The sequence below is a fragment of the Danio aesculapii genome, chromosome 16, assembly GCF_903798145.1.
Source record: "Danio aesculapii chromosome 16, fDanAes4.1, whole genome shotgun sequence".
NCBI lineage: Eukaryota > Metazoa > Chordata > Actinopteri > Cypriniformes > Danionidae > Danio > Danio aesculapii.
The window spans coordinates 4,048,858-4,074,004 of record NC_079450.1 but is presented as its reverse complement, the minus strand read 5'-3'; the positions used below and the strand labels follow the sequence as shown (position 1 = coordinate 4,074,004).

The 25,147-nt window shown below is 36.8% G+C and overlaps 1 protein-coding gene across 1 annotated transcript in view; it reads left to right on the top strand.

The window, feature by feature from the left end:
• The first annotated feature begins 2,171 nt into the window (after positions 1–2,171).
• ifnlr1 (interferon lambda receptor 1) overlaps positions 2,172–25,147 on the top strand; it is a 36,634-nt gene continuing 13,658 nt past the window's right edge. The window contains exons 1-3 of the mRNA XM_056476204.1: positions 2,172–2,511; positions 13,132–13,258; positions 24,431–24,603. Coding sequence (XP_056332179.1) covers positions 2,469–2,511; positions 13,132–13,258; positions 24,431–24,603 — 343 coding nt within the window. The 5' untranslated portion in view covers positions 2,172–2,468. The remainder of the gene's footprint in view (positions 2,512–13,131; positions 13,259–24,430; positions 24,604–25,147) is intronic.

Here is a 25,147-nt window from a genome sequence, read left to right as displayed (position 1 = left end):
TGGTGCTCCTAAGTTTTTTCTGGTGCTCCTAAATAATTGAAGTTGGGAGCACCGCTGCTACCAAGTAAAAAAAATTACTTCAAGCCCTGTATAATATAAGCAAATTAGTAAAATATGCATAAACTAAATAAAAAAAGAGAGGGGGTAAAGGAACAAAACAAGCTAACACCTAGTTTTGTAGGAGCACAACTTTCTCCTTCAGTCTGAAAAACATCTACACACTTTTGCTATAATAACACTGATGCACCGTGTGATCTCCGTAGCACTCGTCGGAGCAAGCGGAGCTGCTAATCCTGTCTACTTGGTTCGGCTTATTAATTGTGTTGCGTATAGACGTTTGGGACACTAGTTTTTCACTGTGCTGACTGTTTATGTGCCTCATATTTGTTCTTCTGTTAGTGAAAGTAAAGGTCTTTTTGCAGTATTTGCACACAGTTTGTGTTTGTCTGGCGCACACCGCTGTCATTTCATTCTGCCACTCTACCTCTTGCTCCCCGCTGATGTGCAGGTAAAGCGTGTTTGCGCCTGTAAACACAGCGCCCTCTTCTGTTTAAAAGATGAGAGAAATCAATTATTAGAAATAAGTTATTAAAGCTATTATGATTAGAAATGGGTTGAATATAAATGTTTCCATTAAACAGAAATTAGGGGAAAACGGTCGCTAATAATTCAGAAGGGCTAATAATTCTCACTTCAGCTGTATATATACAGTTATTTTCCTCCCTGTAAATAAGGAAAGGGAAATAAATACAATAGAATAAAAATATAAAACAAACTGTGCTTAAAGCATCTACATTGTAAGAAAAAAAACTTTAATTATAGCTACAAAAGTCCTTCAGTTAAGAGCAGTGAGGGATTTTCTCCTTTTGTTGTTTGATTCATAATAAAAACAGGCGGCAGCAGGAATATTGTGCGCTGTCACTTTAAGAATAGTGCGACTCTGATATGGTTTTACTTGTTTGTTTATTACACAAATGAGGGTTAATATGAATAATCACTAAACACTGCGCTCTGACACAAATGTGCATATATTTGACCATTTAAGCACTCTCATTATGATGACTTTAGATGTGTGTGCTCTGCTCGTCTCTGAGGCTGAGCGCGCACACACAACAGCATGTGCTCTTTCGCGCTTTTAAAAACATGAATGATTCGAATGGACATCAGTGAATGATGCGCATCCCGTGCTGCAAACGTTACATTACAGTACATGCTTTTAGTCATGTTCATGTGGAACTGAGCTTTGCACAGCAAGAAATGTGTACAACTGGAAAGGAGGCGGTATATGACACGATTATTGTTTATCTCGATTAATGTGTTTTCATAATCGTTTGAAGCTGAAATCAAAACTGAATTTTCGATTAAATGCACAGCCCTAATAGAGCAAAATGTAAACAGAAGTAATCAATACTTTAAAAGTGCTGAATTATTAAGAGATGTCGGCATAATTATTATCTGCATAATTGGTTGAAACTGTTAAGTCGAAATGTAAAATAGAAAAAGGGGAAATTTAAGCTTTGTCTCTTTATTTTCTTCAGCATTTTATTTGATTTTCAAAATGCCCTGATTTTCAAAATGCCCTACTTTTATTTAATTAATGCGAGAACATGCAAATCTACAGTTATATGTGTGAAGCTGTGGCATTATCAGGTGTTTGTTACCTAATAAATATGTTTATTGTTCTTTGAACTCTGTAGGCATTTTGTTTCTTAGCATAGCACAAACCATACTGAAACCATGACCCTAAAATAGTGATACATACCGAACCGTGAGTAGATTGAATCATTGCACCCCTAGTACATTCTCAGTGCTCAAAGAACAGAAGACAGAGCAAGATAAGTACAAAAACTGGCCAGGGGTGTGCAGAAAGTAAATAAAAACAAAATATATGGATAATAAATAGACTAATGGCCTTGTGGAATTAGGGTAAAACAAATGTAGTGCTGTCCTTATTTAAAGTTCCTGTGTGTTTATAAATAGCTATGGTTTGTCACTCACAGATTGTTTCACATGATGTCATGCTGGAACATTACTGTGTTTTGTGTCATTACAGGTAACATTGAGCAGGTAACCGCCCACACCTCAACCTGAAGGTGTGTTTCTTTTCTCCTCCGCCTTTCTGAGAAGCGCTTCATTTCCAGTTTCAGTTTTTCAGCCGATGAAACCTGAATTTCGAGTTGAAAGCTCTTTATATACATCTGAATGGGCGGAGGCAGAAAACAGGAACGTGCTGCTGATAAGACGTGGATCCAAAGTTCACACACACACACCTGAGGATGGGCAGATTTCACTCAGCAGGTCATGTGGAAGACAGCGGAGACTCTAATCACAGTGAATGAATAATGTCCTGTTCAGCCTAATGGGATTTTTCTCTTTTTTCTGGAAGTCAAGCATCTTGAGGAAATTATGAGAGGACTGTGATGTTAATTTGAAGTTTCTGGATCTGAGATATTCTCACCCGTCTGGAAATGTGGCCGCTGGGAACTGCCATGTTTTTGCTCTGTTGTGCTGGTGAGTGAAACTGTTTTATTTATTTTTCCTTTTTTTTTTTTAAATGACAATGTATGAACCATACGCTTATTTTTTTATTGTTTTAGTCCCTTTTCTGTGTCATTGATCTTTTTTTCCCTGTGTATTTGTAACCATGCAAGGTGTATTAAACTACTTCTTAAATTCAGTGGTAACTTGAAATAAAAACAAAACAAAAATAGCTAAACATATCAATTGTGTTGGCAAGGCAACATTTTTAATAAAAAAAAAACCCTAAATGCATTAGAAAACAGTGGATGGATGAATGGACCGATATAGATATAGATATTCAGTAGATGTGTAGATAGATAGACAGACAGATGTAAAGATGAATATAGATATTCAGTATAGACATAAAGATGTAGATATAGATAATCGATGGATGGATGGATGGATAGACAGACAGACAGACAGATATAGATTTAGATATAGTTATAGTTATTCAGTAGATGTGTAGATAGATAGACAGACAGATGTAGAGATGGATTTAGATATTCTGTAGATAGACGGATGTAGAGAGAGAAAGATGTAGATATAGATAATCAGTAGATGGATAAATATAAATAGACAGACAGACAGATAGATATAGATTTATATGTAGATATAGATATTCAGTAGATGTGTAGACAGACAGACAAACAGACAGATGTAGAGAGATAAAGATGTAGATATAGATAATCAGTAGATGTATAGATAGACAGACAGATATAGATTTATATGTAGATGTAGATATTCAGTAGATAGACAGACAGACAGATGTAGAGAGATAAAGATGTAGATATAAATAATCAGTAGATGTATAGATAGACAGACAGACAGACAGATTTATATGTAGATATAGATATTCAGTAGATAGACAGACAGACAGACAGACAGATGTAGAAAGATAAAGATGTAGATATAAATAATCAGTAGATGGATAGATATAGACAGACAGACAGACAGATATAGATATAGATATTCAGTAAGTGTGTAGATAGATAGACAGACAGATGTAGAGATGGATTTAGATATTCAGTAGATAAAGAGATTATTATTAATTTTATTTTTTGTGTATTTGTTTAAGAAACTCAATATATCTTATGTTGTGCACTTTGTTTTTTATCCATCCATTTTGAAATAAAACTGTGGAGGATGAACACACAGTAAAGCCCTTGGCTTGTTTCCATTGTGGTCAAGTATGGCTGCAAAGTACAGTTAATGCATAAAACAAACAGTACTGTTACCTCCACATGTTAAAGCAGGAACAAAATTATTCACAAAACAAGAACATATCAAAACATCCTCATCATCCACCATGCAAACTAACCGTCATCAAACAACCATCTTTATTCATCGATTTATTTTTTACTTTCTTTATGGTTTTTAGACATTCAAACACAACGTCTTACAACCTTGGTCCAACAAACATTCACAGCACAATTGGCAGTATAGTGATAGATTAATACAATAAAAAAAATGCAAATAAAAAAAAAACATTTACAAAGAAAACAAAATAAATAAAAACAAAAGTACACAAGACTGATCTTCTGTTTTTATCTAAATCAGTCTTATCCTCTTCAATTGAACTATTTCTTGTGGATTTAAACCACCATCTTTTGATCACTTTTTGAACCTCCTCATGTCTTTTATTTCCTTGATCGGTTTTGATCATTAGTTCCACATGATTGCACCGGTGTACATAAACATATTTTCCCCCACTGCACTTCTAAATTTAACAACTAGTAATATATGAATACTGTTGCCTCACTATTTGAAAATAGTTCTCCCAATAACTAGGAACCACATTAATAAACATTTTATGTATCGTTCCAACTTTTATTTACAGTCAGCATGCCTAAATCTTTAAAAAACGCCAAAAAAAAAAAAAGTCCCTTTAAGGCAAGTCATTTCACTCGGTGGCCATCTTTGAAACACCCTCTGGCAGTGTGCTTGGGCATTCTGTCTAAAAGGGGAAACATCAAATTCTCCAGAACTGTTTGAGAAGCTCGCGATTACATTACATATTTGGAAACACCAGTAAAGTTAAACAACATCTGTCTCAAGTTTTTTCTAAATGTCCAAATAAAAAAAACAATTGTCATATTTGCCCGAATGTGCATTCAAAAGAAACCAGATCACAACACCAACCTCATTTATGGCTGTGTTACACATGATCATCCTCTGGATAATGATCGTCTGATCGCGCTGCTCTTCTGAAGTAATTCACAACTTCGTCATTTCTGGAGGAGATTCACCATCAAGACCGAGACTCTGTTTACAAGCTTGCGGGCGTTTGAGTAGTTGCTGCCATGTGATGTGCGTTTGACAGGATGGACTGCACCTTGCACTTATTTAATGCCGATTACAAAAGCAAAAAAACTTTTTTGTTTGTTTGTTTTTTAAAGGGCACCTATGGTAAAAAATCTACTTTTCAAGCTGTTTGGACAGACATATGTGCATGTATGGTGTATAGACCGTCATATTGGGGTGATATAAACACACCCAGTGCTTTTTTTTCAATTTAACAACATAAAAACGGTGGACCAATTGAAGCGGTTTTCAAACCGACCGCAACTTTACGTAGGAGAGCGGTCCCCCCGCCCACCTATATTGATTGACAGGCGCGTCATCATATCCTCAGTTTGTTGATTCACGTCCGCCATTTTCAGCGTGAGTCGAAGCGATATCACTAAAGGAACACGCTAGCTCTATTTTTAGATTAAGGCTCATTGGGCTCAACACAAGATCAATATTCTCCACATTATCGCTCTAATCAGAATTATTGGTTGTATCTTTAGGTAGGTTTGCAAACATGTGTACTTCTCATTGAGTCTACCTTATACTTCAGCCGTTTGCATTTCTCGCGATCCCAGAAGCTCCCTGTGATCTTAACTAGGTGCTGCTGTACTTGACGCAGCGCCATGCGTTTTAGAATTCTAAACATAGGTTTCTATCAGGGTACACACAACAGCGTGACGATTCGGGACACTTCATGTTTCTGCCGCGCTACAGAGAGTGTCTGGTGTGCCGTGTTGCGGCTTCAAGCGGCGCATCCGGTGCCTCAGTCAAAGTTAATTCAGTGTGTGTGGTTATTAGTTTCTGTGTACAAGCTCGGTACTTGAAACTAGCACACAGTTGGCTGTAAAACTGTACAAAGACACAAATGATTTTGTACTCTCTGCTTGGTCTGTGTCAGAGTCGTACATGTACGACTGAATGCGGATCCTCTCACTCCTGCTCCTCCTCTCAGTCTTCCTGTCTGACTCTGTTGCAAACACAGAGCGGGTGAGCTCTTGGCTCCGCTCCCTTGTTACGTTGACGGGAAGCCGAAACTAATCTACATGTGAAGCAACACACCCCTAAATCAGCGAGCTGTGGACACGCCCCCAACATGACACTTTTTAACACATTATAATAAAAAAATCTGAATTGTGTTTTAAACTGAACCTAAACTGGCACACTCAGAAGAACCATAATATTAATATTAAATCATAAAAAAGAGGTAAACTATGGGCCCTTTAAGATTTATTTTTGCCTTTTTTATTAAGTTGATAGGACAGTATTTTAGACAGGTAGAGAACTGAAGGAGAGAGCGAGGGGATAGGGACGGGAAATGTCCTCAAGCCGGGATTCTAACTCGAGACGCCCTGAAGTGCTACTGCACCATATGTCAGCGCGCTAACCACTAGGCTATTACGCAGACCAAAAAACGTTTAAGTGTAGTTGGTTTATTTAAAAGTACAGATTTCAAGCTTTGTGGATCTGTTTCTTATGTGAAGCAAGTGTTCGCTGAGTTTCCAGTGTGTTTGTTGACCACAAAAACTGTCATAAAAGCACACGTCTGATCCGAGCTTCTCCCCTGGAGAAACATCAGTCCATAGCGATCGATGATTGGCTCCTGTACTAGTAGGCGGGGCTTAATTCGCCATAATGACCGTTACACTTTCTCTCATTCAAAACCATACGAGTGACACGTCTTGTGTATTCTAGTGTCTTTGAAAAAACTCTGTGCAAATGTGCTTTGTAGGGGTGGGCGGTATGACCTAAAATTAATATCACGGTATTTTTCATCTTTTGAACGGTGACGATATAATATCATGGTATTACTTTCAATAGCAAAATAATATACATCTCAAGGAAGAACGGACAAAAGAAAGTCTCACTTCTATCACTCTTTAAAAGTTTTGGTTTGGGTCATTGTAAATGCTCAGTCTCGTTATGAGCTGATCTTCATTTCTCTGTGTTGGTGGAATAAAGCAGGCGAGTCAGCCGCACCAATTTATGAGCAGACAGAGCAGGATTCTCATGATGACCACCAGCGCGATACTGCTCTTTGTTATGAGCCGTAGTTTCAGTGTAAACTTAGTAAAGGTGAGTTTCTTTGGCGATGATGTGTACAGTGTTAGATTTTATATTTAGCAGACATTTGCGCTGAACACGCAGTGAAAGCAACGCAACAAGATTCGGGTACCTTCTCCGAAAACCCTCGATTGATCTCAGCGTGCGGATCAACATTTACCTCATGTCATGATCGCTGTCATCTGCGCCATTATTATTATTATAACTTTAGGTGAGGTTTGCAAACCTGTGCACTTTTCACTCTTCAGCCGTTTGCATTTCCTGCGGTAACAAAAGCTCCCTGTCATTTGACAGCGGGAAGCGTTGAGTGACTGACAGCTAATATGAACCAATACAGCAGCAGGGTAGAGCGATTCAGCAAGTTTTTAGAGAAAATCAAATCAGATTGCACTACGACCATTATATTCAGACACACAAATGCTCCCAAATATATTATGAGGGCGCATGGATTAAATTTCGGGCGTCATGCGACCAAAATGGTTGCAATTTCGAGCCCTGTAGTATAAGGACATGTATTCAGACCACAACTGAACGTTTGAAGAAAATTGAATGCCTTATTATTTAGAATTAGCTATTATTGATGTAAATGCAGCCGTTCAAGGCGCATAATTGATTTATTACGGTATTGACGGTATTAGAAAATCCATGTCGTGGCGCAATGTCACACCGGTGATGACTATGACACCGGTGAACCGCCCACCCCTAGTGCTTTGCTTTTTTATTGCTGTCAGTTTTACACACTTTCATCTTTTTTACATGGGCCACACTTTCAGCAGAAGTAATAAGTCGTGCTGGTGTATCGGTTCAGTTTTCCTCTCAAAACGTGAGGAGATTATTATTCCTCCAGGCTTATAATCAATGGAGATCTGAGCAAAACTCTCTCCGTCATCATCATCGTTCTGCTCTCAGATGCTCATCAAACTCTCCATCGATTACTCGGAGCAGAAAAGAAAAGTTTGTTGAGGAGAGTTTCATGAGAGGCCTGCGGTTTTAAAGGTTACGCTGAGGCATTATGCTGTGATTCTATTGATTCATGTCCAAACAGCCTGAAGAACTCGAGCAGGTTTGGTGGATGAAGCTCTGCAGATTGTGCTGTGTTTGTTGTGCTGTGTCATATTCATTGTGTGTAGAGTTGAACACACATTAGCACAAAGACTAGAAGGTGAATGAACAGACCAGCTCAGACTGTGTTTGTGGACGCTGATGTTTATTGTGTGTGTGTGTGTGTTTGTTTATTAGTGCTAGTGTGTTCGTGGCTGTTTGTGAATTCGTGCTGGTGTGTTTTTGTGTGTGTTTGTGGCTGTTTGTGTATTAGTGCTGTTATTTTTGTGTTTATGGGTATTAGGGCTGTTATGCGTGTACGTATTTGTGTGCGCTTGTGTTTGTGTACCAGTGTTGTATACTGGTTTTTAATGTTGTGTATTAGTGCTATTGTGTGTATGTTTGTTTAGATGCTCATGATTGGTGTTTGTGTATTAGTGCTGTTGTATGTGTTTATGGACACTGGTGTTTGTGTTAATGCTGTTGTGTGTTTGTGAACACTATTATGTGTATTAGTGCTGTTGTATGTGTGTTTGTGCGCTTGTGTTTGTGTACCAGTGTTGTATACTGGTTTTTAATGTTGTGTATTAGTGCTATTGTGTGTATGTTTGTTTAGATGCTCATGATTGGTGTTTGTGTATTAGTGCTGTTGTATGTGTTTATGGACACTGGTGTTTGTGTTAATGCTGTTGTGTGTTTGTGAACACTATTATGTGTATTAGTGCTGTTGTGTGTGTGTGTTTGTGCGCTTGTGTTTGTGTATCAGTGTTGTATGCTGGTGTTTATGTTGTGTATTAGTGCTATTGTGTATGTTTGTTTAGATGCTCATGATTGGTGTTTGTGTATTAGTGCTGTTGTGTGTGTGTGTTTGTGCACTTGTGTTTGTGTATCAGTGTTGTATGCTGGTGTTTATGTTGTGTATTAGTGCTATTGTGTGTATTTTTGTTTGGATGCTTATGATTGGTGTTTGTGTATTAGTGCTGTTGTATGTGTTTGTGGACACTGGTGTTTGTGTTAATGCTGTTGTGTGTGTTTGTGAACACTATTATGTGTATTAGTGCTGTTGTGTGTGTGTGCGTGTGTGTGTGTGTGTTTGTAAACACTATTATGTGTATTACTGCTGTTGTGTGTGTGTGTTTGTGTGTTTGTGCGCTTGTGTTTGTGTATCAGTGTTGTATGCTGGTGTTTATGTTGTGTATTAGTGCTATTGTGTGTATGTTTGTTTGGATGCTCATGGTTGACTGGTGTTTGTTTTAATGCTGTTGTGTGATTGTGAACACTTAAATGTATTTGTGTGTGTGTGTGTGTGTGTGTGTGTGTGTGTGTGTGTGTGTGTGTGTGTGTGTGTGTGTGTGTGTGTGTGTGTGTGTGTGTGTGTGTGTGTGTGTTTGTCACATTTTCATTATGTGTATTAGGGCTGTTATGAGTGTGTGTGTTTGTGAACACTTGTGTTTATTATGTGTATTTGTGCTGGTGTGTGTGGATGGATGCTGGTGTTTGTGTTAGTCCTGTTTTGTGTGTTTGTGGATGCTGGTGTTTGTTTGCTGTTTTTTGTGTGTATTTGTGGACACTGGTGTTTATTATGTGTGTAAGTGCTGTTATGTGTTTGTGTTTGAACACTGGTGTTTATTATGTGTGTAAGTGCTGTTATTTGTGTTTGTTTGTGTTTGAACACTGGTGTTTATTATGTGTATTAGTGCTGTTATGAGTGTTTGTGGATGCTAGTGTGTATTAGTGCGTGTTTGTGGACACTGGTGTTTATTATGTGTGTAAGTGCTGTTATTTGTGTGTGTTTGTGTTTGAACACTGGTGTTTATTATGTGTATTAGTGCTGTTATGAGTGTTTGTGGATGCTAGTGTGTATTAGTGCGTGTTTGTGGACACTGGTGTTTATTATGTGTATTAGTGCTGTTATGAGTGTTTGTGGATGCTAGTGTGTATTAGTGCGTGTTTGTGGACACTGGTGTTTATTATGTGTGTAAGTGCTGTTATTTGTGTTTGTTTGTGTTTGAACACTGGTGTTTATTATGTGTATTAGTGCTGTTATGAGTGTTTGTGGATGCTAGTGTGTATTAGTGCGTGTTTGTGGACACTGGTGTTTATTATGTGTGTAAGTGCTGTTATTTGTGTGTGTTTGTGTTTGAACACTGGTGTTTATTATGTGTATTAGTGCTGTTATGAGTGTTTGTGGATGCTAGTGTGTATTAGTGCGTGTTTGTGGACACTGGTGTTTATTATGTGTGTAAGTGCTGTTATTTGTGTGTGTTTGTGTTTGAACACTGGTGTTTATTATGTGTATTAGTGCTGTTATGAGTGTTTGTGGATGCTAGTGTGTATTAGTGCGTGTTTGTGGACACTGGTGTTTATTATGTGTATTAGTGCTGTTATGAGTGTTTGTGGATGCTAGTGTGTATTAGTGCGTGTTTGTGGACACTGGTGTTTATTATGTGTGTAAGTGCTGTTATTTGTGTTTGTTTGTGTTTGAACACTGGTGTTTATTATGTGTATTAGTGCTGTTATGAGTGTTTGTGGATGCTAGTGTGTATTAGTGCGTGTTTGTGGACACTGGTGTTTATTATGTGTGTAAGTGCTGTTATTTGTGTGTGTTTGTGTTTGAACACTGGTGTTTATTATGTGTATTAGTGCTGTTATGAGTGTTTGTGGATGCTAGTGTGTATTAGTGCGTGTTTGTGGACACTGGTGTTTATTATGTGTGTAAGTGCTGTTATTTGTGTGTGTTTGTGTTTGAACACTGGTGTTTATTATGTGTATTAGTGCTGTTATGTGTGTTTGTGGATGCCAGTGTTTGTTTATGCAGTTTTTTTGTGTGTATTTGTGGACACTGGTGTTTATTATGTGTGTAAGTGCTGTTATGTGTGTTTGTTTGTGTTTGAATGCTGGTGTTTATTATGTGTATTAGTGCTGTTATGAGTGTTTGTGGATGCTAGTGTGTATTAGTGCGTGTTTGTGGACACTGGTGTTTATTATGTGTGTAAGTGCTGTTATTTGTGTGTGTTTGTGTTTGAACACTGGTGTTTATTATGTGTATTAGTGCTGTTATGAGTGTTTGTGGATGCTAGTGTGTATTAGTGCGTGTTTGTGGACACTGGTGTTTATTATGTGTATTAGTGCTGTTATGAGTGTTTGTGGATGCTAGTGTGTATTAGTGCGTGTTTGTGGACACTGGTGTTTATTATGTGTGTAAGTGCTGTTATTTGTGTTTGTTTGTGTTTGAACACTGGTGTTTATTATGTGTATTAGTGCTGTTATGAGTGTTTGTGGATGCTAGTGTGTATTAGTGCGTGTTTGTGGACACTGGTGTTTATTATGTGTATTAGTGCTGTTATGAGTGTTTGTGGATGCTAGTGTGTATTAGTGCGTGTTTGTGGACACTGGTGTTTATTATGTGTGTAAGTGCTGTTATTTGTGTTTGTTTGTGTTTGAACACTGGTGTTTATTATGTGTATTAGTGCTGTTATGAGTGTTTGTGGATGCTAGTGTGTATTAGTGCGTGTTTGTGGACACTGGTGTTTATTATGTGTGTAAGTGCTGTTATTTGTGTGTGTTTGTGTTTGAACACTGGTGTTTATTATGTGTATTAGTGCTGTTATGAGTGTTTGTGGATGCTAGTGTGTATTAGTGCGTGTTTGTGGACACTGGTGTTTATTATGTGTGTAAGTGCTGTTATTTGTGTGTGTTTGTGTTTGAACACTGGTGTTTATTATGTGTATTAGTGCTGTTATGAGTGTTTGTGGATGCTAGTGTGTATTAGTGCGTGTTTGTGGACACTGGTGTTTATTATGTGTATTAGTGCTGTTATGAGTGTTTGTGGATGCTAGTGTGTATTAGTGCGTGTTTGTGGACACTGGTGTTTATTATGTGTGTAAGTGCTGTTATTTGTGTTTGTTTGTGTTTGAACACTGGTGTTTATTATGTGTATTAGTGCTGTTATGAGTGTTTGTGGATGCTAGTGTGTATTAGTGCGTGTTTGTGGACACTGGTGTTTATTATGTGTGTAAGTGCTGTTATTTGTGTGTGTTTGTGTTTGAACACTGGTGTTTATTATGTGTATTAGTGCTGTTATGAGTGTTTGTGGATGCTAGTGTGTATTAGTGCGTGTTTGTGGACACTGGTGTTTATTATGTGTGTAAGTGCTGTTATTTGTGTGTGTTTGTGTTTGAACACTGGTGTTTATTATGTGTATTAGTGCTGTTATGAGTGTTGTGGATGCTAGTGTGTATTAGTGCGTGTTTGTGGACACTGGTGTTTATTATGTGTGTAAGTGCTGTTATTTGTGTGTGTTTGTGTTTGAACACTGGTGTTTATTATGTGTATTAGTGCTGTTATGTGTGTTTGTGGATGCCAGTGTTTGTTTATGCAGTTTTTTTGTGTGTATTTGTGGACACTGGTGTTTATTATGTGTGTAAGTGCTGTTATGTGTGTTTGTTTGTGTTTGAATGCTGGTGTTTATTATGTGTATTAGTGCTGTTATGAGTGTTTGTGGATGCTAGTGTGTATTAGTGCGTGTTTGTGGACACTGGTGTTTATTATGTGTGTAAGTGCTGTTATTTGTGTGTGTTTGTGTTTGAACACTGGTGTTTATTATGTGTATTAGTGCTGTTATGAGTGTTTGTGGATGCTAGTGTGTATTAGTGCGTGTTTGTGGACACTGGTGTTTATTATGTGTATTAGTGCTGTTATGAGTGTTTGTGGATGCTAGTGTGTATTAGTGCGTGTTTGTGGACACTGGTGTTTATTATGTGTGTAAGTGCTGTTATTTGTGTTTGTTTGTGTTTGAACACTGGTGTTTATTATGTGTATTAGTGCTGTTATGAGTGTTTGTGGATGCTAGTGTGTATTAGTGCGTGTTTGTGGACACTGGTGTTTATTATGTGTATTAGTGCTGTTATGAGTGTTTGTGGATGCTAGTGTGTGTGTGTGTTTGTGGACACTGGTGTTTATTTGTGTATTAGTGTGTTTGTGGATGCTGATGTTTGTGTATTAGTGCTGTTATGTGTGTTTGTGGACGCTGGTGTGTGTTTGTATTATGTGTGTGTGTGTGTTTGTGGATGCCAATGTTTGTGTATTACTGCTGTTATGTGTGTTTGATGAATCAGATGCTGCAGTTAGAACAGCAGTAATACACATTCATGTATCTACATCCCTCTTGGAGTCTAGACCTCTAAAACAGTCTCCTTTTTTGTCTCCTGTTGTTTGCAGGTTGTTGGTGCCAAAACTGTAACCTGACGAAGCCTTATTTCAAGTCCCAGAATTTCTTCAGCGTTCTCCATTGGGATCCTGTTGACCTTCCAGGTCAAACGGCTCTTTACAGTGTCCAGTACAGCCCGTGAGTGACCCAGCCAAGAGAAAAAGCTTTACTTTTCACTTTCACTTTACTTTATCAGTTCAAACATTCATTTACTGCACAGACTTTGCTCTAGCAGCAGCACACTGTTATAATATGACCGTCATAAATGTCATTAAATTAATCACTGTAATCAGCTTTCAACTGAATATATTTTGCTTATATAAAGTTTAATGAACTATTTTAAGTCAGTTTGATTGAGATTTAACTATTCAATTCAATTCAGCTTTATTTGTATAGCGCTTTTACAATGTAGATTGTGTCAAAGCAGCTTCACATAATAGGTCAGAGTAAATAGGAACAGTGTAGTTCAGTTTTGTAGTGTTTAAGTTCAGTTTAGCTCAGTTCAGTGTGGATTAATAATCACTACTGAGAGTCCAAACACTGATGAGCAATCCAATAATGCGCAGCTTAACAGATCCCAAACCATGCAAGCCAGTGGCGACAGCGGAGAGGGAAAAACTTCACTAAATGGCGGAAGTGAAGAAAAAAACCTTGAGAGAAACCGGACTCAGTTGGGCACGACCATTTTAATTTCTCCGCTGGCCAAATATCAATATCAATAACTATATCAGGCAGCAATAGTCTGACCAGATAAAATTCTGCAGAGAGGAATTATTACTGTCATGCATTATAGTATGTAAATATCTCAATACACAGCAGGGCTTAAACAAACAAAGAAAAAAAAATCTATTCAGTTCACTCCGAGCAGAATTGATATATTTTTTTGTTTCTGTTCTTGCGTTCCTCATTAAACAAAACAGTCCGAAAACGGTTTTCTAGAAAAAAAGTATTGCAGGACTCTAGAGTGCCATGATTTCTTAATGGTGCAACTAAAAACAATCCATTCAAGGGGTAGAATTAAATGAATTTTCAATAAGTATTGTTAATGAAATAATTATATTATATGAACTTACTTTTGGTTATATCTAGGCTTGTGCCGGTATTCGGTAATGCGATAAATCACGGTAATGAATATGCACGATATTGTTATCGCGGGCACTTCAAAATACCGTGAAAAATAATAGAACCGAATTTATATTCTTAGAACGCGCCTTAGCTTATTTTCCATCAACCGCTTGAAGAAACACTGCGTATATGCTGCGCAGAACTGATGCGCACTCTGATGTAAACAATCCCCACATGTAGAAGCACTGTGTGCGCGCCGCTGCTGCCACTGCACTATAATCCTCACGAAGAAGAAGCATGGCGGAAGGAGGAACGCTGCCGACAATTTATCCCCCTTCAAAAAGGGTAAAGTCAGAGGTTTGGAAATATTTTGGGTTCCAAAAAAATGCAGAGGGATTGCTGATCGAAGATGGTTTCCCTTTGCACATTCACTTTGATATAATTGCTCAAGTTTACTTTTATATTGTGTATTGTTTTATTTATATTTATTTGTATTTAAATGTTTGAAGTACTTTTAGTTCATTAAAAAGTTATTAAAGTTACTAAGTTGACGAAACTGAAGTTTTTTGTGTTTTTTTACCTGTTTCTCTAGTAAAATATCGTGATAATACCGTATACCGTGATAAAAGCTCAATCAATTAATCGCAGCATGAAAATGTGATACCGGCACATGCCTAGTTATATCTATACCGGCTTTGCACTCTTACGCGCGCTCTCTCTCTCACCAGCAGCAGTTGATTGTCACATGCAGCTTAAGGGCCTACACACACAGCCCCATCTACTTAATCCAGCGGCGAGTGCTGAAACATGCAACAAGTTTTATTTGTTGGCGATTTGCATGTTGTTCCTTTTTTTATGTTGCATGTTGGTCTTTTATTTTTTTAAATCTCTCAAAATTAGGCTAACATAGTCTCCCTCTGAGATGTTAGGCTAGTTCAATAGCGTTATGTGCTGGCTATTGACCAACACCCCCTGTATACAGTTTACACACACTGCAGGTCTCCAGTTCTGATGTGTTATGAATTACATGTTTTAAATGACAGTGAGACGTGCTATAATTAGTTTTTATTGTAAAATATACATTATAAGCCAGTACAGCGTAAAATAAAATTTATTAATGGCCTATTGGCAGCGTATAGCCGTAAAGCTTAAATAGGCGAAGCATGTTTTTAATAATATTAAAACAAATTATAAACTATACACCTTTTGATTTTATTTCGTTTTCGTATATTTTAATCAAACAAAAAATTCAATTAATTTTATTTTGGTTTTAATTTTATTAGAGATTTAATAGCCGTTTAGGCAACACTACTTCTATAACATTAGCTCTGATTGCGCTTTTACAGATATCCTACTGATAGACTTTTTGGCTGAAAGACATTACCTGTTCATTTCAGTGCTGTACCTGCTTCTTTTTTGTGACTTGATGTTTATGTGGCGTCTACTTCTCGATATCTGGATAACAGCGAGATGAGACCTCAGATTCAATGTGTGGCTGCACTTCACAGTTTCTGCAAATTTTGACTATAGGCTTATCTAAATTGTTTTTCCATTCGATTGAAAGCCGAAATATTGACAAGCAGACGAAGCAACTTTCGGTTTTGGAAGAGCTGCTTCAGGAATGAAAGACACAGTTGGTGGACACACACACTCAGGATACACTTATATGTCTATTCATTATTAATTTATTTAACATTAAACGCACAGTAATTAAGTGTAAAAAATAAAGGTATAACTTCGGAAAAAGTGCTTACTGCGATGTCCGCGATTTCTGTGGTTGCCAAATCACTTTTGTTTTAATCAGAGAATAAGATTTTATAGCCTATTTTAGTTATTTAGCGTAATTTACAATTATTTAGTTTAATTAGTGTTATTTATAAATATATAAACTATTCAGTGCTTTTTGGATTTAGTCATAGGCCGAGTATAAAACTGAATTTTACTTGCAAATACAAAAGATTATGCGGTTTAGGTTTTTTGATGGCACATTATTGCAGGTTGAATGTTACAATTACAAAGATTTTCATCAAACAAGTGCACTAAACAAGATGTTTTTGTTGGTGTAAAAATATAAAAGGGATCATTCTCATATTCTTGCTATATTTATCTTTAGTATTGATGATAATAATTGTGGAACCAACATCACTACTTGCTATACACTTTCATACACATATACACTTATTTAACAACACACTTTACATGCCAATTTGCACATAACAGCTGCACATACAATGTTGTATATAGTAATAAACATGTACATACACTTGTCAATTGTATATTTGCACTCACTACTTACTTCGATTTTTTTTTAAATATATTTATTATCTGTTTTTTGTCCTGTCTCTGTAATCCTGTTGCACTGTAGAAGCTCTGTCACCAAAACAAATTCCTCGTATGTGTGAACATACCTGGCAATAAAGCTCTTTCTGATTCTGATTATAAATATAAAATTGCATACATTCATTGCAATGTGTTGTGCACCTAAGAAACAAGGCGCACCAAGGCAAATAGTCTGTATTGAATAGATTAATTGATAGATTGTCTGTGCCTTTTAATAACATTGCAATTACTTCAACAATTGGTTAAACTAGGGATGCTAAAGATTACTCAATGATCTTATTGTCGGTAACCCTTTAAAACCGATAGACTCTATCAATAACCGATTAAGCAAGGATGTAGGTTATGCTTTGCGCTGTGAGACGCGTCCCTGATTTCACACATTACATAATCAAGTGTGTGCAGTTTACGTTACCTTATGGAGTCGTGCACTCTCTTGACTTTGCAGATTGGGGACACATAAAACACTGTTATGCACAGATCTCGTTTATGTCCGCTAGTGCTGCCGTTAATCCACGGATCAAGTAGGCTACATGACGTTTAATTATGGGTAGCAGGTTAATAAGACCAAACATTAGTTGTGCAAACTTTACATACTTCCTCTAAAATATCAAAGTGTTTCAAGTTATATTATCGTTTATAGACTGGCATAAATGTGCACCACGGCCAGACATTTATAGTTTATATAAAAACGAGCGCTTACCTCATTTCACTGTGATCATTATGCCTATCATAATGCATATTGGGTTAATTCTTTAGTAGCCTTGTAAATAATGTATTTTAATAATGGATTGTTTATAAGGACTAAACTATTAAATACTGTAATTCTCCGAATGGAAAATGCATGGGTGGTTTGATAATATATCATCATTCAAAACTTTGTCTATCATGTTTATGATCTGCCCCTCATCCTTCAATATTAGGTCTACAGATAGATTTATCAGATGATTTGTTATAAAATAAATATTAACAGAAGGATTTTCTTTATGGAGACCCATCTAAAAACAATTGACAATCAGTAATTCATTTAGTATAAATACAAGTTTAAATAGCAATAACTTAAACCGAAACATAGCCTACCTTTGTACATGAAAGAGAAGGTTGTCTGTAACCTTTAAGGCAAGGTCGTTGCATCGACTCCAACTCCTTGCTCCTACATGCTACTGTTATCAGAATGAGTATCATGGTGGTGGTAACACAGCAAGATTATCAATAAACACCCTCAAGTAGAATCATCCAGCGCAAGTCAGTGCCCTCTTGTTCTCATTGCCTCACCATTAAATTCAGCGCTTTCTTTCTATTTCATGCCTCCTGTTCTGTGTTATTTCAGGCAGGCCTTTAAAGCCATTATATCATAGGTGAGCACAGTCTCTCTGTCTTTCTCTCTCTCTCTCTCAGCGGCTCTACTCCGTGCTCCTCCCAAACGACAGAGCTCTTCACCCCGTCTATAAGGGTGTGCCCTGCCATCCTGCGAAGCGAACTCATTTCAGCCAATACAGGCTTAAACAAAACCCATTTATATCTATGCATAACTGAAAAATAAACAAATATGAAGCATCACATCTTGAGCAAAGTGAATGAAAGAAGAAATGACAATTTATAGATTTTTTTCTATTCGCCATTATGACCCATGGATGTTGTTTGAATTTACATGCACAAGGTTACCATAGAAATGCAAGTTATTTGCCCTTTATTGGTGTTGCGATTTCATGTTTATCCATAGTGACGCACACATGCATTGGTCGAAAGTCCTTATATTGCTAACTGAGTTCTTATTTATTTTTCTGTAAAAGGAAATTACAATACAAATGGAAGTAAAGTTGTATTTTCAATACGAAACTGATTTCTAGTGATGGTTATAATTATTTAAACCATAAAATATTAAAGGTAGACAGCTAGGGAGCCACTTATTTTTGGTCGAGCAGTCGCTTATGACGTCTGCTTCGCGGGCGTTTCATTTGTACGCATGATTTAAATGAATGCTGTTGTCTCCCAAATTCATATAATAAACAGAATGATAGTAATAGTTATTAAATATTTCTGTTCAGAATCATAAAAGTTTATCTTTTTTTGTTTTTTTGTGTCTGTTCCTACAGAATGTCATTCGTTTCCGTTTTTCATTTGCGTTCCTTGAACCTGTTCGGAGCCCTGATACACAGGCATTAATATGTAATAGTTGATGTATTGATGTACAGTACTGCTTGCAGATCATTCGTGCATGTATAGAGGATATCATACAGTTAAAAAATACTCTAACAAACCATCTGATGTTATACAATGCAAATCTATTTTAGATGTATGATATTGTAACGACAATATAGTAATTCAAAACTTCGATACTTATAGAATAGAGTAACACGTGTTAATATACATTATTACAAATAAAAAAGTATTGATCAATATGTGTTCCTTTGCATAAATTGTTTGATTTTTCTAACAACCATAGACTAGATAAAATAAAGTAGTGACTGCAGATTGAAGGAGAGTAGTGGAATAAAAGTGCCGATACAGCACTAAAAATGTACTCAAGGGAAAGTAAAAGCATGCATATTAGTAAATTTGCAATTTCTGAGTACAACTACTCACAGTAGTTTGAGTATTTGTAATTTGTTACTTTACACCAGTGGTTCTCAAACTGTGGGTCGCAGAATAATTTCAAGGGGTCGCGAGAGTGATTTAAAAATTTTGTAATTTTCAGTGATTATAATATATATTTTGCAGTATTGTAAGTGAAAGCTAATTTATTATAGTGTAGTATAAGTATTATAGTATTTAGTATTTACGACACATTCAGGCAGAATGCATCTTTGCACTTGAAGCGCAGCGCTCAGGAACAGTTTAAAACTGTTGTCATGTCAACTTGCTGCAGTAAACAAAGCCGGCAACGCTTGTCCCGCCTTCGCGCTCTTCTTATTGGCCCACTGCGCTAGACTGAATCATTCAGTCAACGCCTTATGCCTTCAGATGACAGGAGCTACAACCGCAAAAATGTAACGCGCTGAAGATGAGAATGAAAACAACACTGACAGATTTAGTTTTAGAAACCACCGAAAGCTACAAATAATGGCACATCTGATTACTGATCATGTGCTGAATGTTAATCCACCATCTACACTTTTCCAAGAGTGGATAAAAGACTTCCATTGGCTTCAAGTCCGCTATGAAAATAACTAAAGCGTTCACTGTAAAGTCTGTGAGACGGAACTTTCAGGTAACAGTTTGCCACATCTACACATTTTAAGCACGATGGGTTCTGTTTAATCCTTTATTTAATGGCCAGACGCTGTCAGCTATATGTAAAATTTAACACCACGTACACCATCGCAAAAGGGCTTTCACTGACCAAGATTAAACTAATATTGCAGCTGATGAAAAGAGCGGTATTGCTATTAAAATGACATATACAAATAATAAGGTATATGTCAAAAGCATCTGTGCAATATCAGACACCACCTGTGAGAACACAGCACAGTTAACGTATTGGTAACAGATTCATTCATGAATTCATGTCAAGCAGTGCGTGCAGGGCCGGTGAGCGCTCCGTGTATCTTTTGGTCACTCAATTATGCTATAAAAATGTGTTTTTTTGTGATAACGGGATTTCATTGAGACATATTTTCCTCACGCATGCATATATATTTATTTTGCTCGTTAGTTTTGATTATTGTTGACTTCAAATTCAATAAATCTGTTTATAAAACTTAAAATAAGTTATTTTTATTGTTTGGATATGTTTTGGTAGTGGGGGGTCGCGAGTTCTTGACGATCTTACATTGGGGGTCGCTGGCTTAAAAGTTTGAGAACCACTGCTTTACACCACTGCTAATATCATATTCATGTCCCTGTTTATCTGCCCTTCCCCCATTTACAGTCAAAATCATAATAATAATACTATGAACAATCATATAATCAGAAATTCAAAGTTAGTTATATTAAACACAGTTATATTCGTTTTGTTTTAGTTCTATTAAGCACAGACAGATCTCAGTTTTCTGCTTCTAACGCTAAACTCAGTGACTGGTGTCTTTGCTGAAGGACACGTATTGCTCGTCCGGCTGTGAATCTGCTCTTCAGTCTGTGAACTGCAATTAGAAACGGCGCAGGAAGGAGCTGCGTCTGCAAAATATGTCTGGCCTTGCACTGAACGTTTTGCACCGGTCACAGTTACGCTTTGCTGAGAAACTGATGGGGAAAAAGTAAATCTGATGGGAAGGCAGGGTGCAGCAGTGCATGCTGGGAGGGTCAGCGGTGCCGACAGCAGGATGACGGGATGAGAAAGAGAAAAGAAAAGCTCCTGATAATCCTGCGACTGTAATGTCGAGAAAAAAACACGAATCAGGGCAAACTCTTCACCTCCTTTTCTTTCTGTTATCCTGTTGAGCTTGCAGTATTTTTCATGCTCTTTCCTGACTTTTGTTTCTGATTTGGAAGGGATGCACACAATATTTTTGGCTGAAAATAAAAACACACTTTTTATTTTTACTTTTCGTCTGCACCAAGGCCCGCAGACACTTCCTCACATGCTGTTTTTTTTTTTTTTTAAACCGATATATTATATTACGCTCACCGGCCACTTTATTAGGTACACCTTACTAATACCAGGTTGGACCCCTTTTGCCTTCATATCTGCCTTAATCCTTCATGGCATAGATTAAACAAGCTACTGGAAATATTCCTCAGAGATTTTGCTCCATATTGACATGATAGCATCAAACAGTTGCTGCAGATTTTTTGGCTGCACATCCATGATGTGAATCTCCCGTTCCACCACATCCCAAAAGTGCTCTATTGGATTGAGATCTGGGGACTGTGGAGGCCATTTGAGTACAGTGAACTCATTGTCATGTTCAAGAAACCAGAGATGATTCACGCTTTGACATGGTGTGTTATCCTGCTGGAAGTAGCCATCAGAAGATGGAGACACTGTGGTCATAAAGGGATGGACATGGTCAGCAACAATACTCAGGTAGGCTGTGGTGTTGACACGATGCTCAATTGGTACCAATGGGCCCAAAGTGTGCCAAGAAAATATCCCCCACACCATTACACCACCACCACTAGCCTGAACGGTTGATACAAGGCAGGATGGATCCATTCTTTTATGTTGTTTCTGACCCACCATCTGAATGTGGCAGCAGAAATGGAGACTCATCAGACCAGGCAACGTTTCTCCAATCTTCTATTGTCCAGTTTTGGTGAGCCTGTGTGAATTGTAGATTAAGTTTGGTATGATCATGTCTACATGCCTAAGCAATAGGTTAATGGAAGAACTAAATTGTCTATAGTGTATGATTGTGTGCATGTGAATGAGTGTGTATGGGTGTTTCCTAGTACTGGGTTGCAGCTGGAAGGCCGCTGCGAATGCCATTGCATAAAACATGCTGTAATAGTTGGCAGTTCATTCTGCTGTGGTTCAACCTCTGATAAATAAGGGGCTAAGCCAAAGGAAAATGAACGAATGATTGATTATTTGTTTTACTCTGTCGTTTTTAAGTAACAATGTTTTCATCTGCTGTGATGACAAACCAGGGTTATTCACCAAAGTTGAAGCTGTTTTGTGATTCAAATCTAAAATAAATGTAGTTTTTTTGTAAAGTATTGTCATCAGTAGTTTACAGAATCATATAAAATAGTTTTACCCCAAACACACAAATATAAATCCAGAGAAATGAGAATTTTGCAGAGCAGTTGTGCAGTTAAGGTAATTGAGATAGCGTGCTGGAATGCTGAAGTTATGACTTTAAGGGTTGCTCCAAAGAGGATAATAAACCTGCAATATCATATAACTGTAATATAATGATACACATTATATGACACACAGTATACAGGGTGTGTCTTCATGTTTTACCAGCGCAGTTGTTTACTATAGTTACAGTCTGGCTGGTCTGCTCAAATTGGAGTGATTTCTCTATACACGCACTAGCGTGACTAATTAAAGTAAGATCTGGATTAACTGAGTTCTGATTCATTTACTAGACAGGTGTGTTTTCAAAGCAATGCCATAACACGCTACTGAATAATCAGTATGACGCATCGTTGAAGACACTAGCTATGGAGTCATGACTGAACTGTCACGGGTACATTAATTGATCCACATTGTTTAGAGCTGTTATTAGACTTCATGAAAACATCTGCTAATTACAACATTTTAGGTCAAAGTAATGTCAGACCATGGCTGTAAGAAGTGACCATGGCATCAAAGGACGGGTTTATTAGGTTTTTATGTTTTGTTACATGCCATTTATAACAGCACCTCACATGTAAGCCTCCTAACAAAGCACAGTTTACTTTAGTTTAGCATGTAAGGTCATGATCTATATAAGTCTGTATGTCATCTGTACTACTGAACAATTAAATTAAAGGAGTTCATTTTGCCCCAATTAGAAAATTAAGGGTACTGAATGTTGAATTAAACTCCTATTTATTGTAATGTTACTTAAATTTTAAACATTCAAAATTACAACATTGATTTAATTTAAATGTTTTATTATTTTATTCATTTTTAACGTAAATTTACTTTAATGTAGATTTATAGTTCCCATTATGCTTTCCCAGACCGGGGTTAGTTTTGACAGTAAATTTTGATTTAGTTTTAGTCTTGACTAAATTCCATTTTAGTTTGTCAGATTTTAGTCTTCTAAATCATTTTAGTTTTAGTCTAGTTTTAGTCTTAATCGTTTTAGTCTTCTGAATCGTTTTAGTCTTCTTAATCATTTTAGTTTTAGCCTTCTGAATCGTTTTAGTCTAGTTTTAGTCGTTTGAATCATTTTAGTTTTAGTCGTCTGAATCATTTTAGTCTAGTTTTAGTCGTTTGAATCATTTTAGTTTTAGTCGTCTGAATCATTTTAGTCTAGTTTTAGTCGTTTGAATCATTTTAGTTTTAGTCGTCTGAATCATTTTAGTCTAGTTTTAGTCGTTTGAATCATTTTAGTTTTAGTCGTCTGAATCATTTTAGTTTTAGTCGGCTAATCTTCTATGTGAAGCTACTTTGACACAATCCACATTGTAAAAGTGCTAGAGAAATAAACATGAGCTGAATTGAATGTGAACTTACACAATCAGGTAGTTTTACAACGAAGAAATTCTGCTTCCAACCACATTGTTTTGAATATGCATTGTTATTAAGCATTTGGGAAGCTCTAAACCCCAAAAATAATTCTGTAATATTTTTAATAAACAAAGTGCACGTATATTTTTGTATGTATATTCTCTCAGTTTATTGTTATGAAATAGATAAAATCTGCAAAAACCTATATCGAAAGGTCAAAGCAATAAATCACGTCAGGTATGGGTCATTTTGGCTGCTTCAGTTTTGAGATTTAAAACTGCTTTAGGTCTGATTTAACTATGAATTACTTTTTCAAGTTTGGTAGCTCTTTCTCAATTGGCGTTACAAATGAGCATGCATTATTTCAGCTCATGGCTGTGTTTTTGAAAGGCTGTACACCGTTTTGTACAGTATCAGGTCGTCTTACAATGAGGAAACTCCATTCTAACCACACTGTTTGCGATTATGATGATGATGATGATGATGATGAATTATTTAATGCCATGTCAGCAACAAAGGCTCTTTTCATGGCAAGAACATTTCAATAATTAACATACAATTAAAATCCTCAAACTAAAGAGAGCATAAATTAGAACTGATTTTTAACATTGCATGATAAATGAAAAGATTTATGCTTAATATCTCAAATTAATTTCATAATAAAGCTTTCTGCAGTCATTAAAAACCCACACTGATTGGGAATATTCATCGTCACTAAGGAATCAGGAAGCACTTAATCGCTGAGATATGTTAGCACACACACAATTAATTCTCTATTGATGGTTTTTGGAAACGCAGCTCATGTTGTGCTGTGATTTCATGAAATGAAGTGTTTTCTGTTTTTGTGTGTGTTTGTTCAGGTATGGCAGTCCTCGTCAGCTAGTTCCATGGTGCCAGAACATCTCATCTCCAGTGTGTGATCTGACTGATGTGATGAGCGAAGTGATGACTCAAGTGACCATCACATATAAAGCCATCGTCTATGCAGGCGCACGGTGTCTGGGTGAAGTGAAGTTCTTTCCATTTAAAGAAAGTAAGATGTATTCTACACTCTTCCTATTGACCTCGTTCCTGACGTATGAGCAGGCACAGCCATTGAAATCTTTTTGGCTCAATACTTCCAGTTTTGTTCACTTCTATTGCTTTTAAGATGCTTAAAGCGGCTGGTTACGCTGATTGATGTTGCACACTGAGTTTCTTATATTATTATTAGTGTGTATAGTCATGAACACACTTGCTTGTGGAGCAAGTAGTTTGAGTGTTATTTTCTACTGCCTCCATGCCTTCAAGGCCTCATTTATGATAATCTGTATAATGTTTTTAATATCAGTATTATTTATTATCTGCATATTTATATTTGTTTATTAAAGACAAGTTTAGATTTGTCCACCTGTTGGGCGACACCAGAAAAGATTTTAGAATTCTTATCATATATTAACACTGAACATCTTATTTAACTTGTGTATTCATTAGTTTGTTGTTCTTAAATTGTTTATTTAATATTGAAATGTTCTTGCCATGAAAATAGCCTTGGTTTATGACATGGCAATAAATAAAAATACATTACATTATCCACC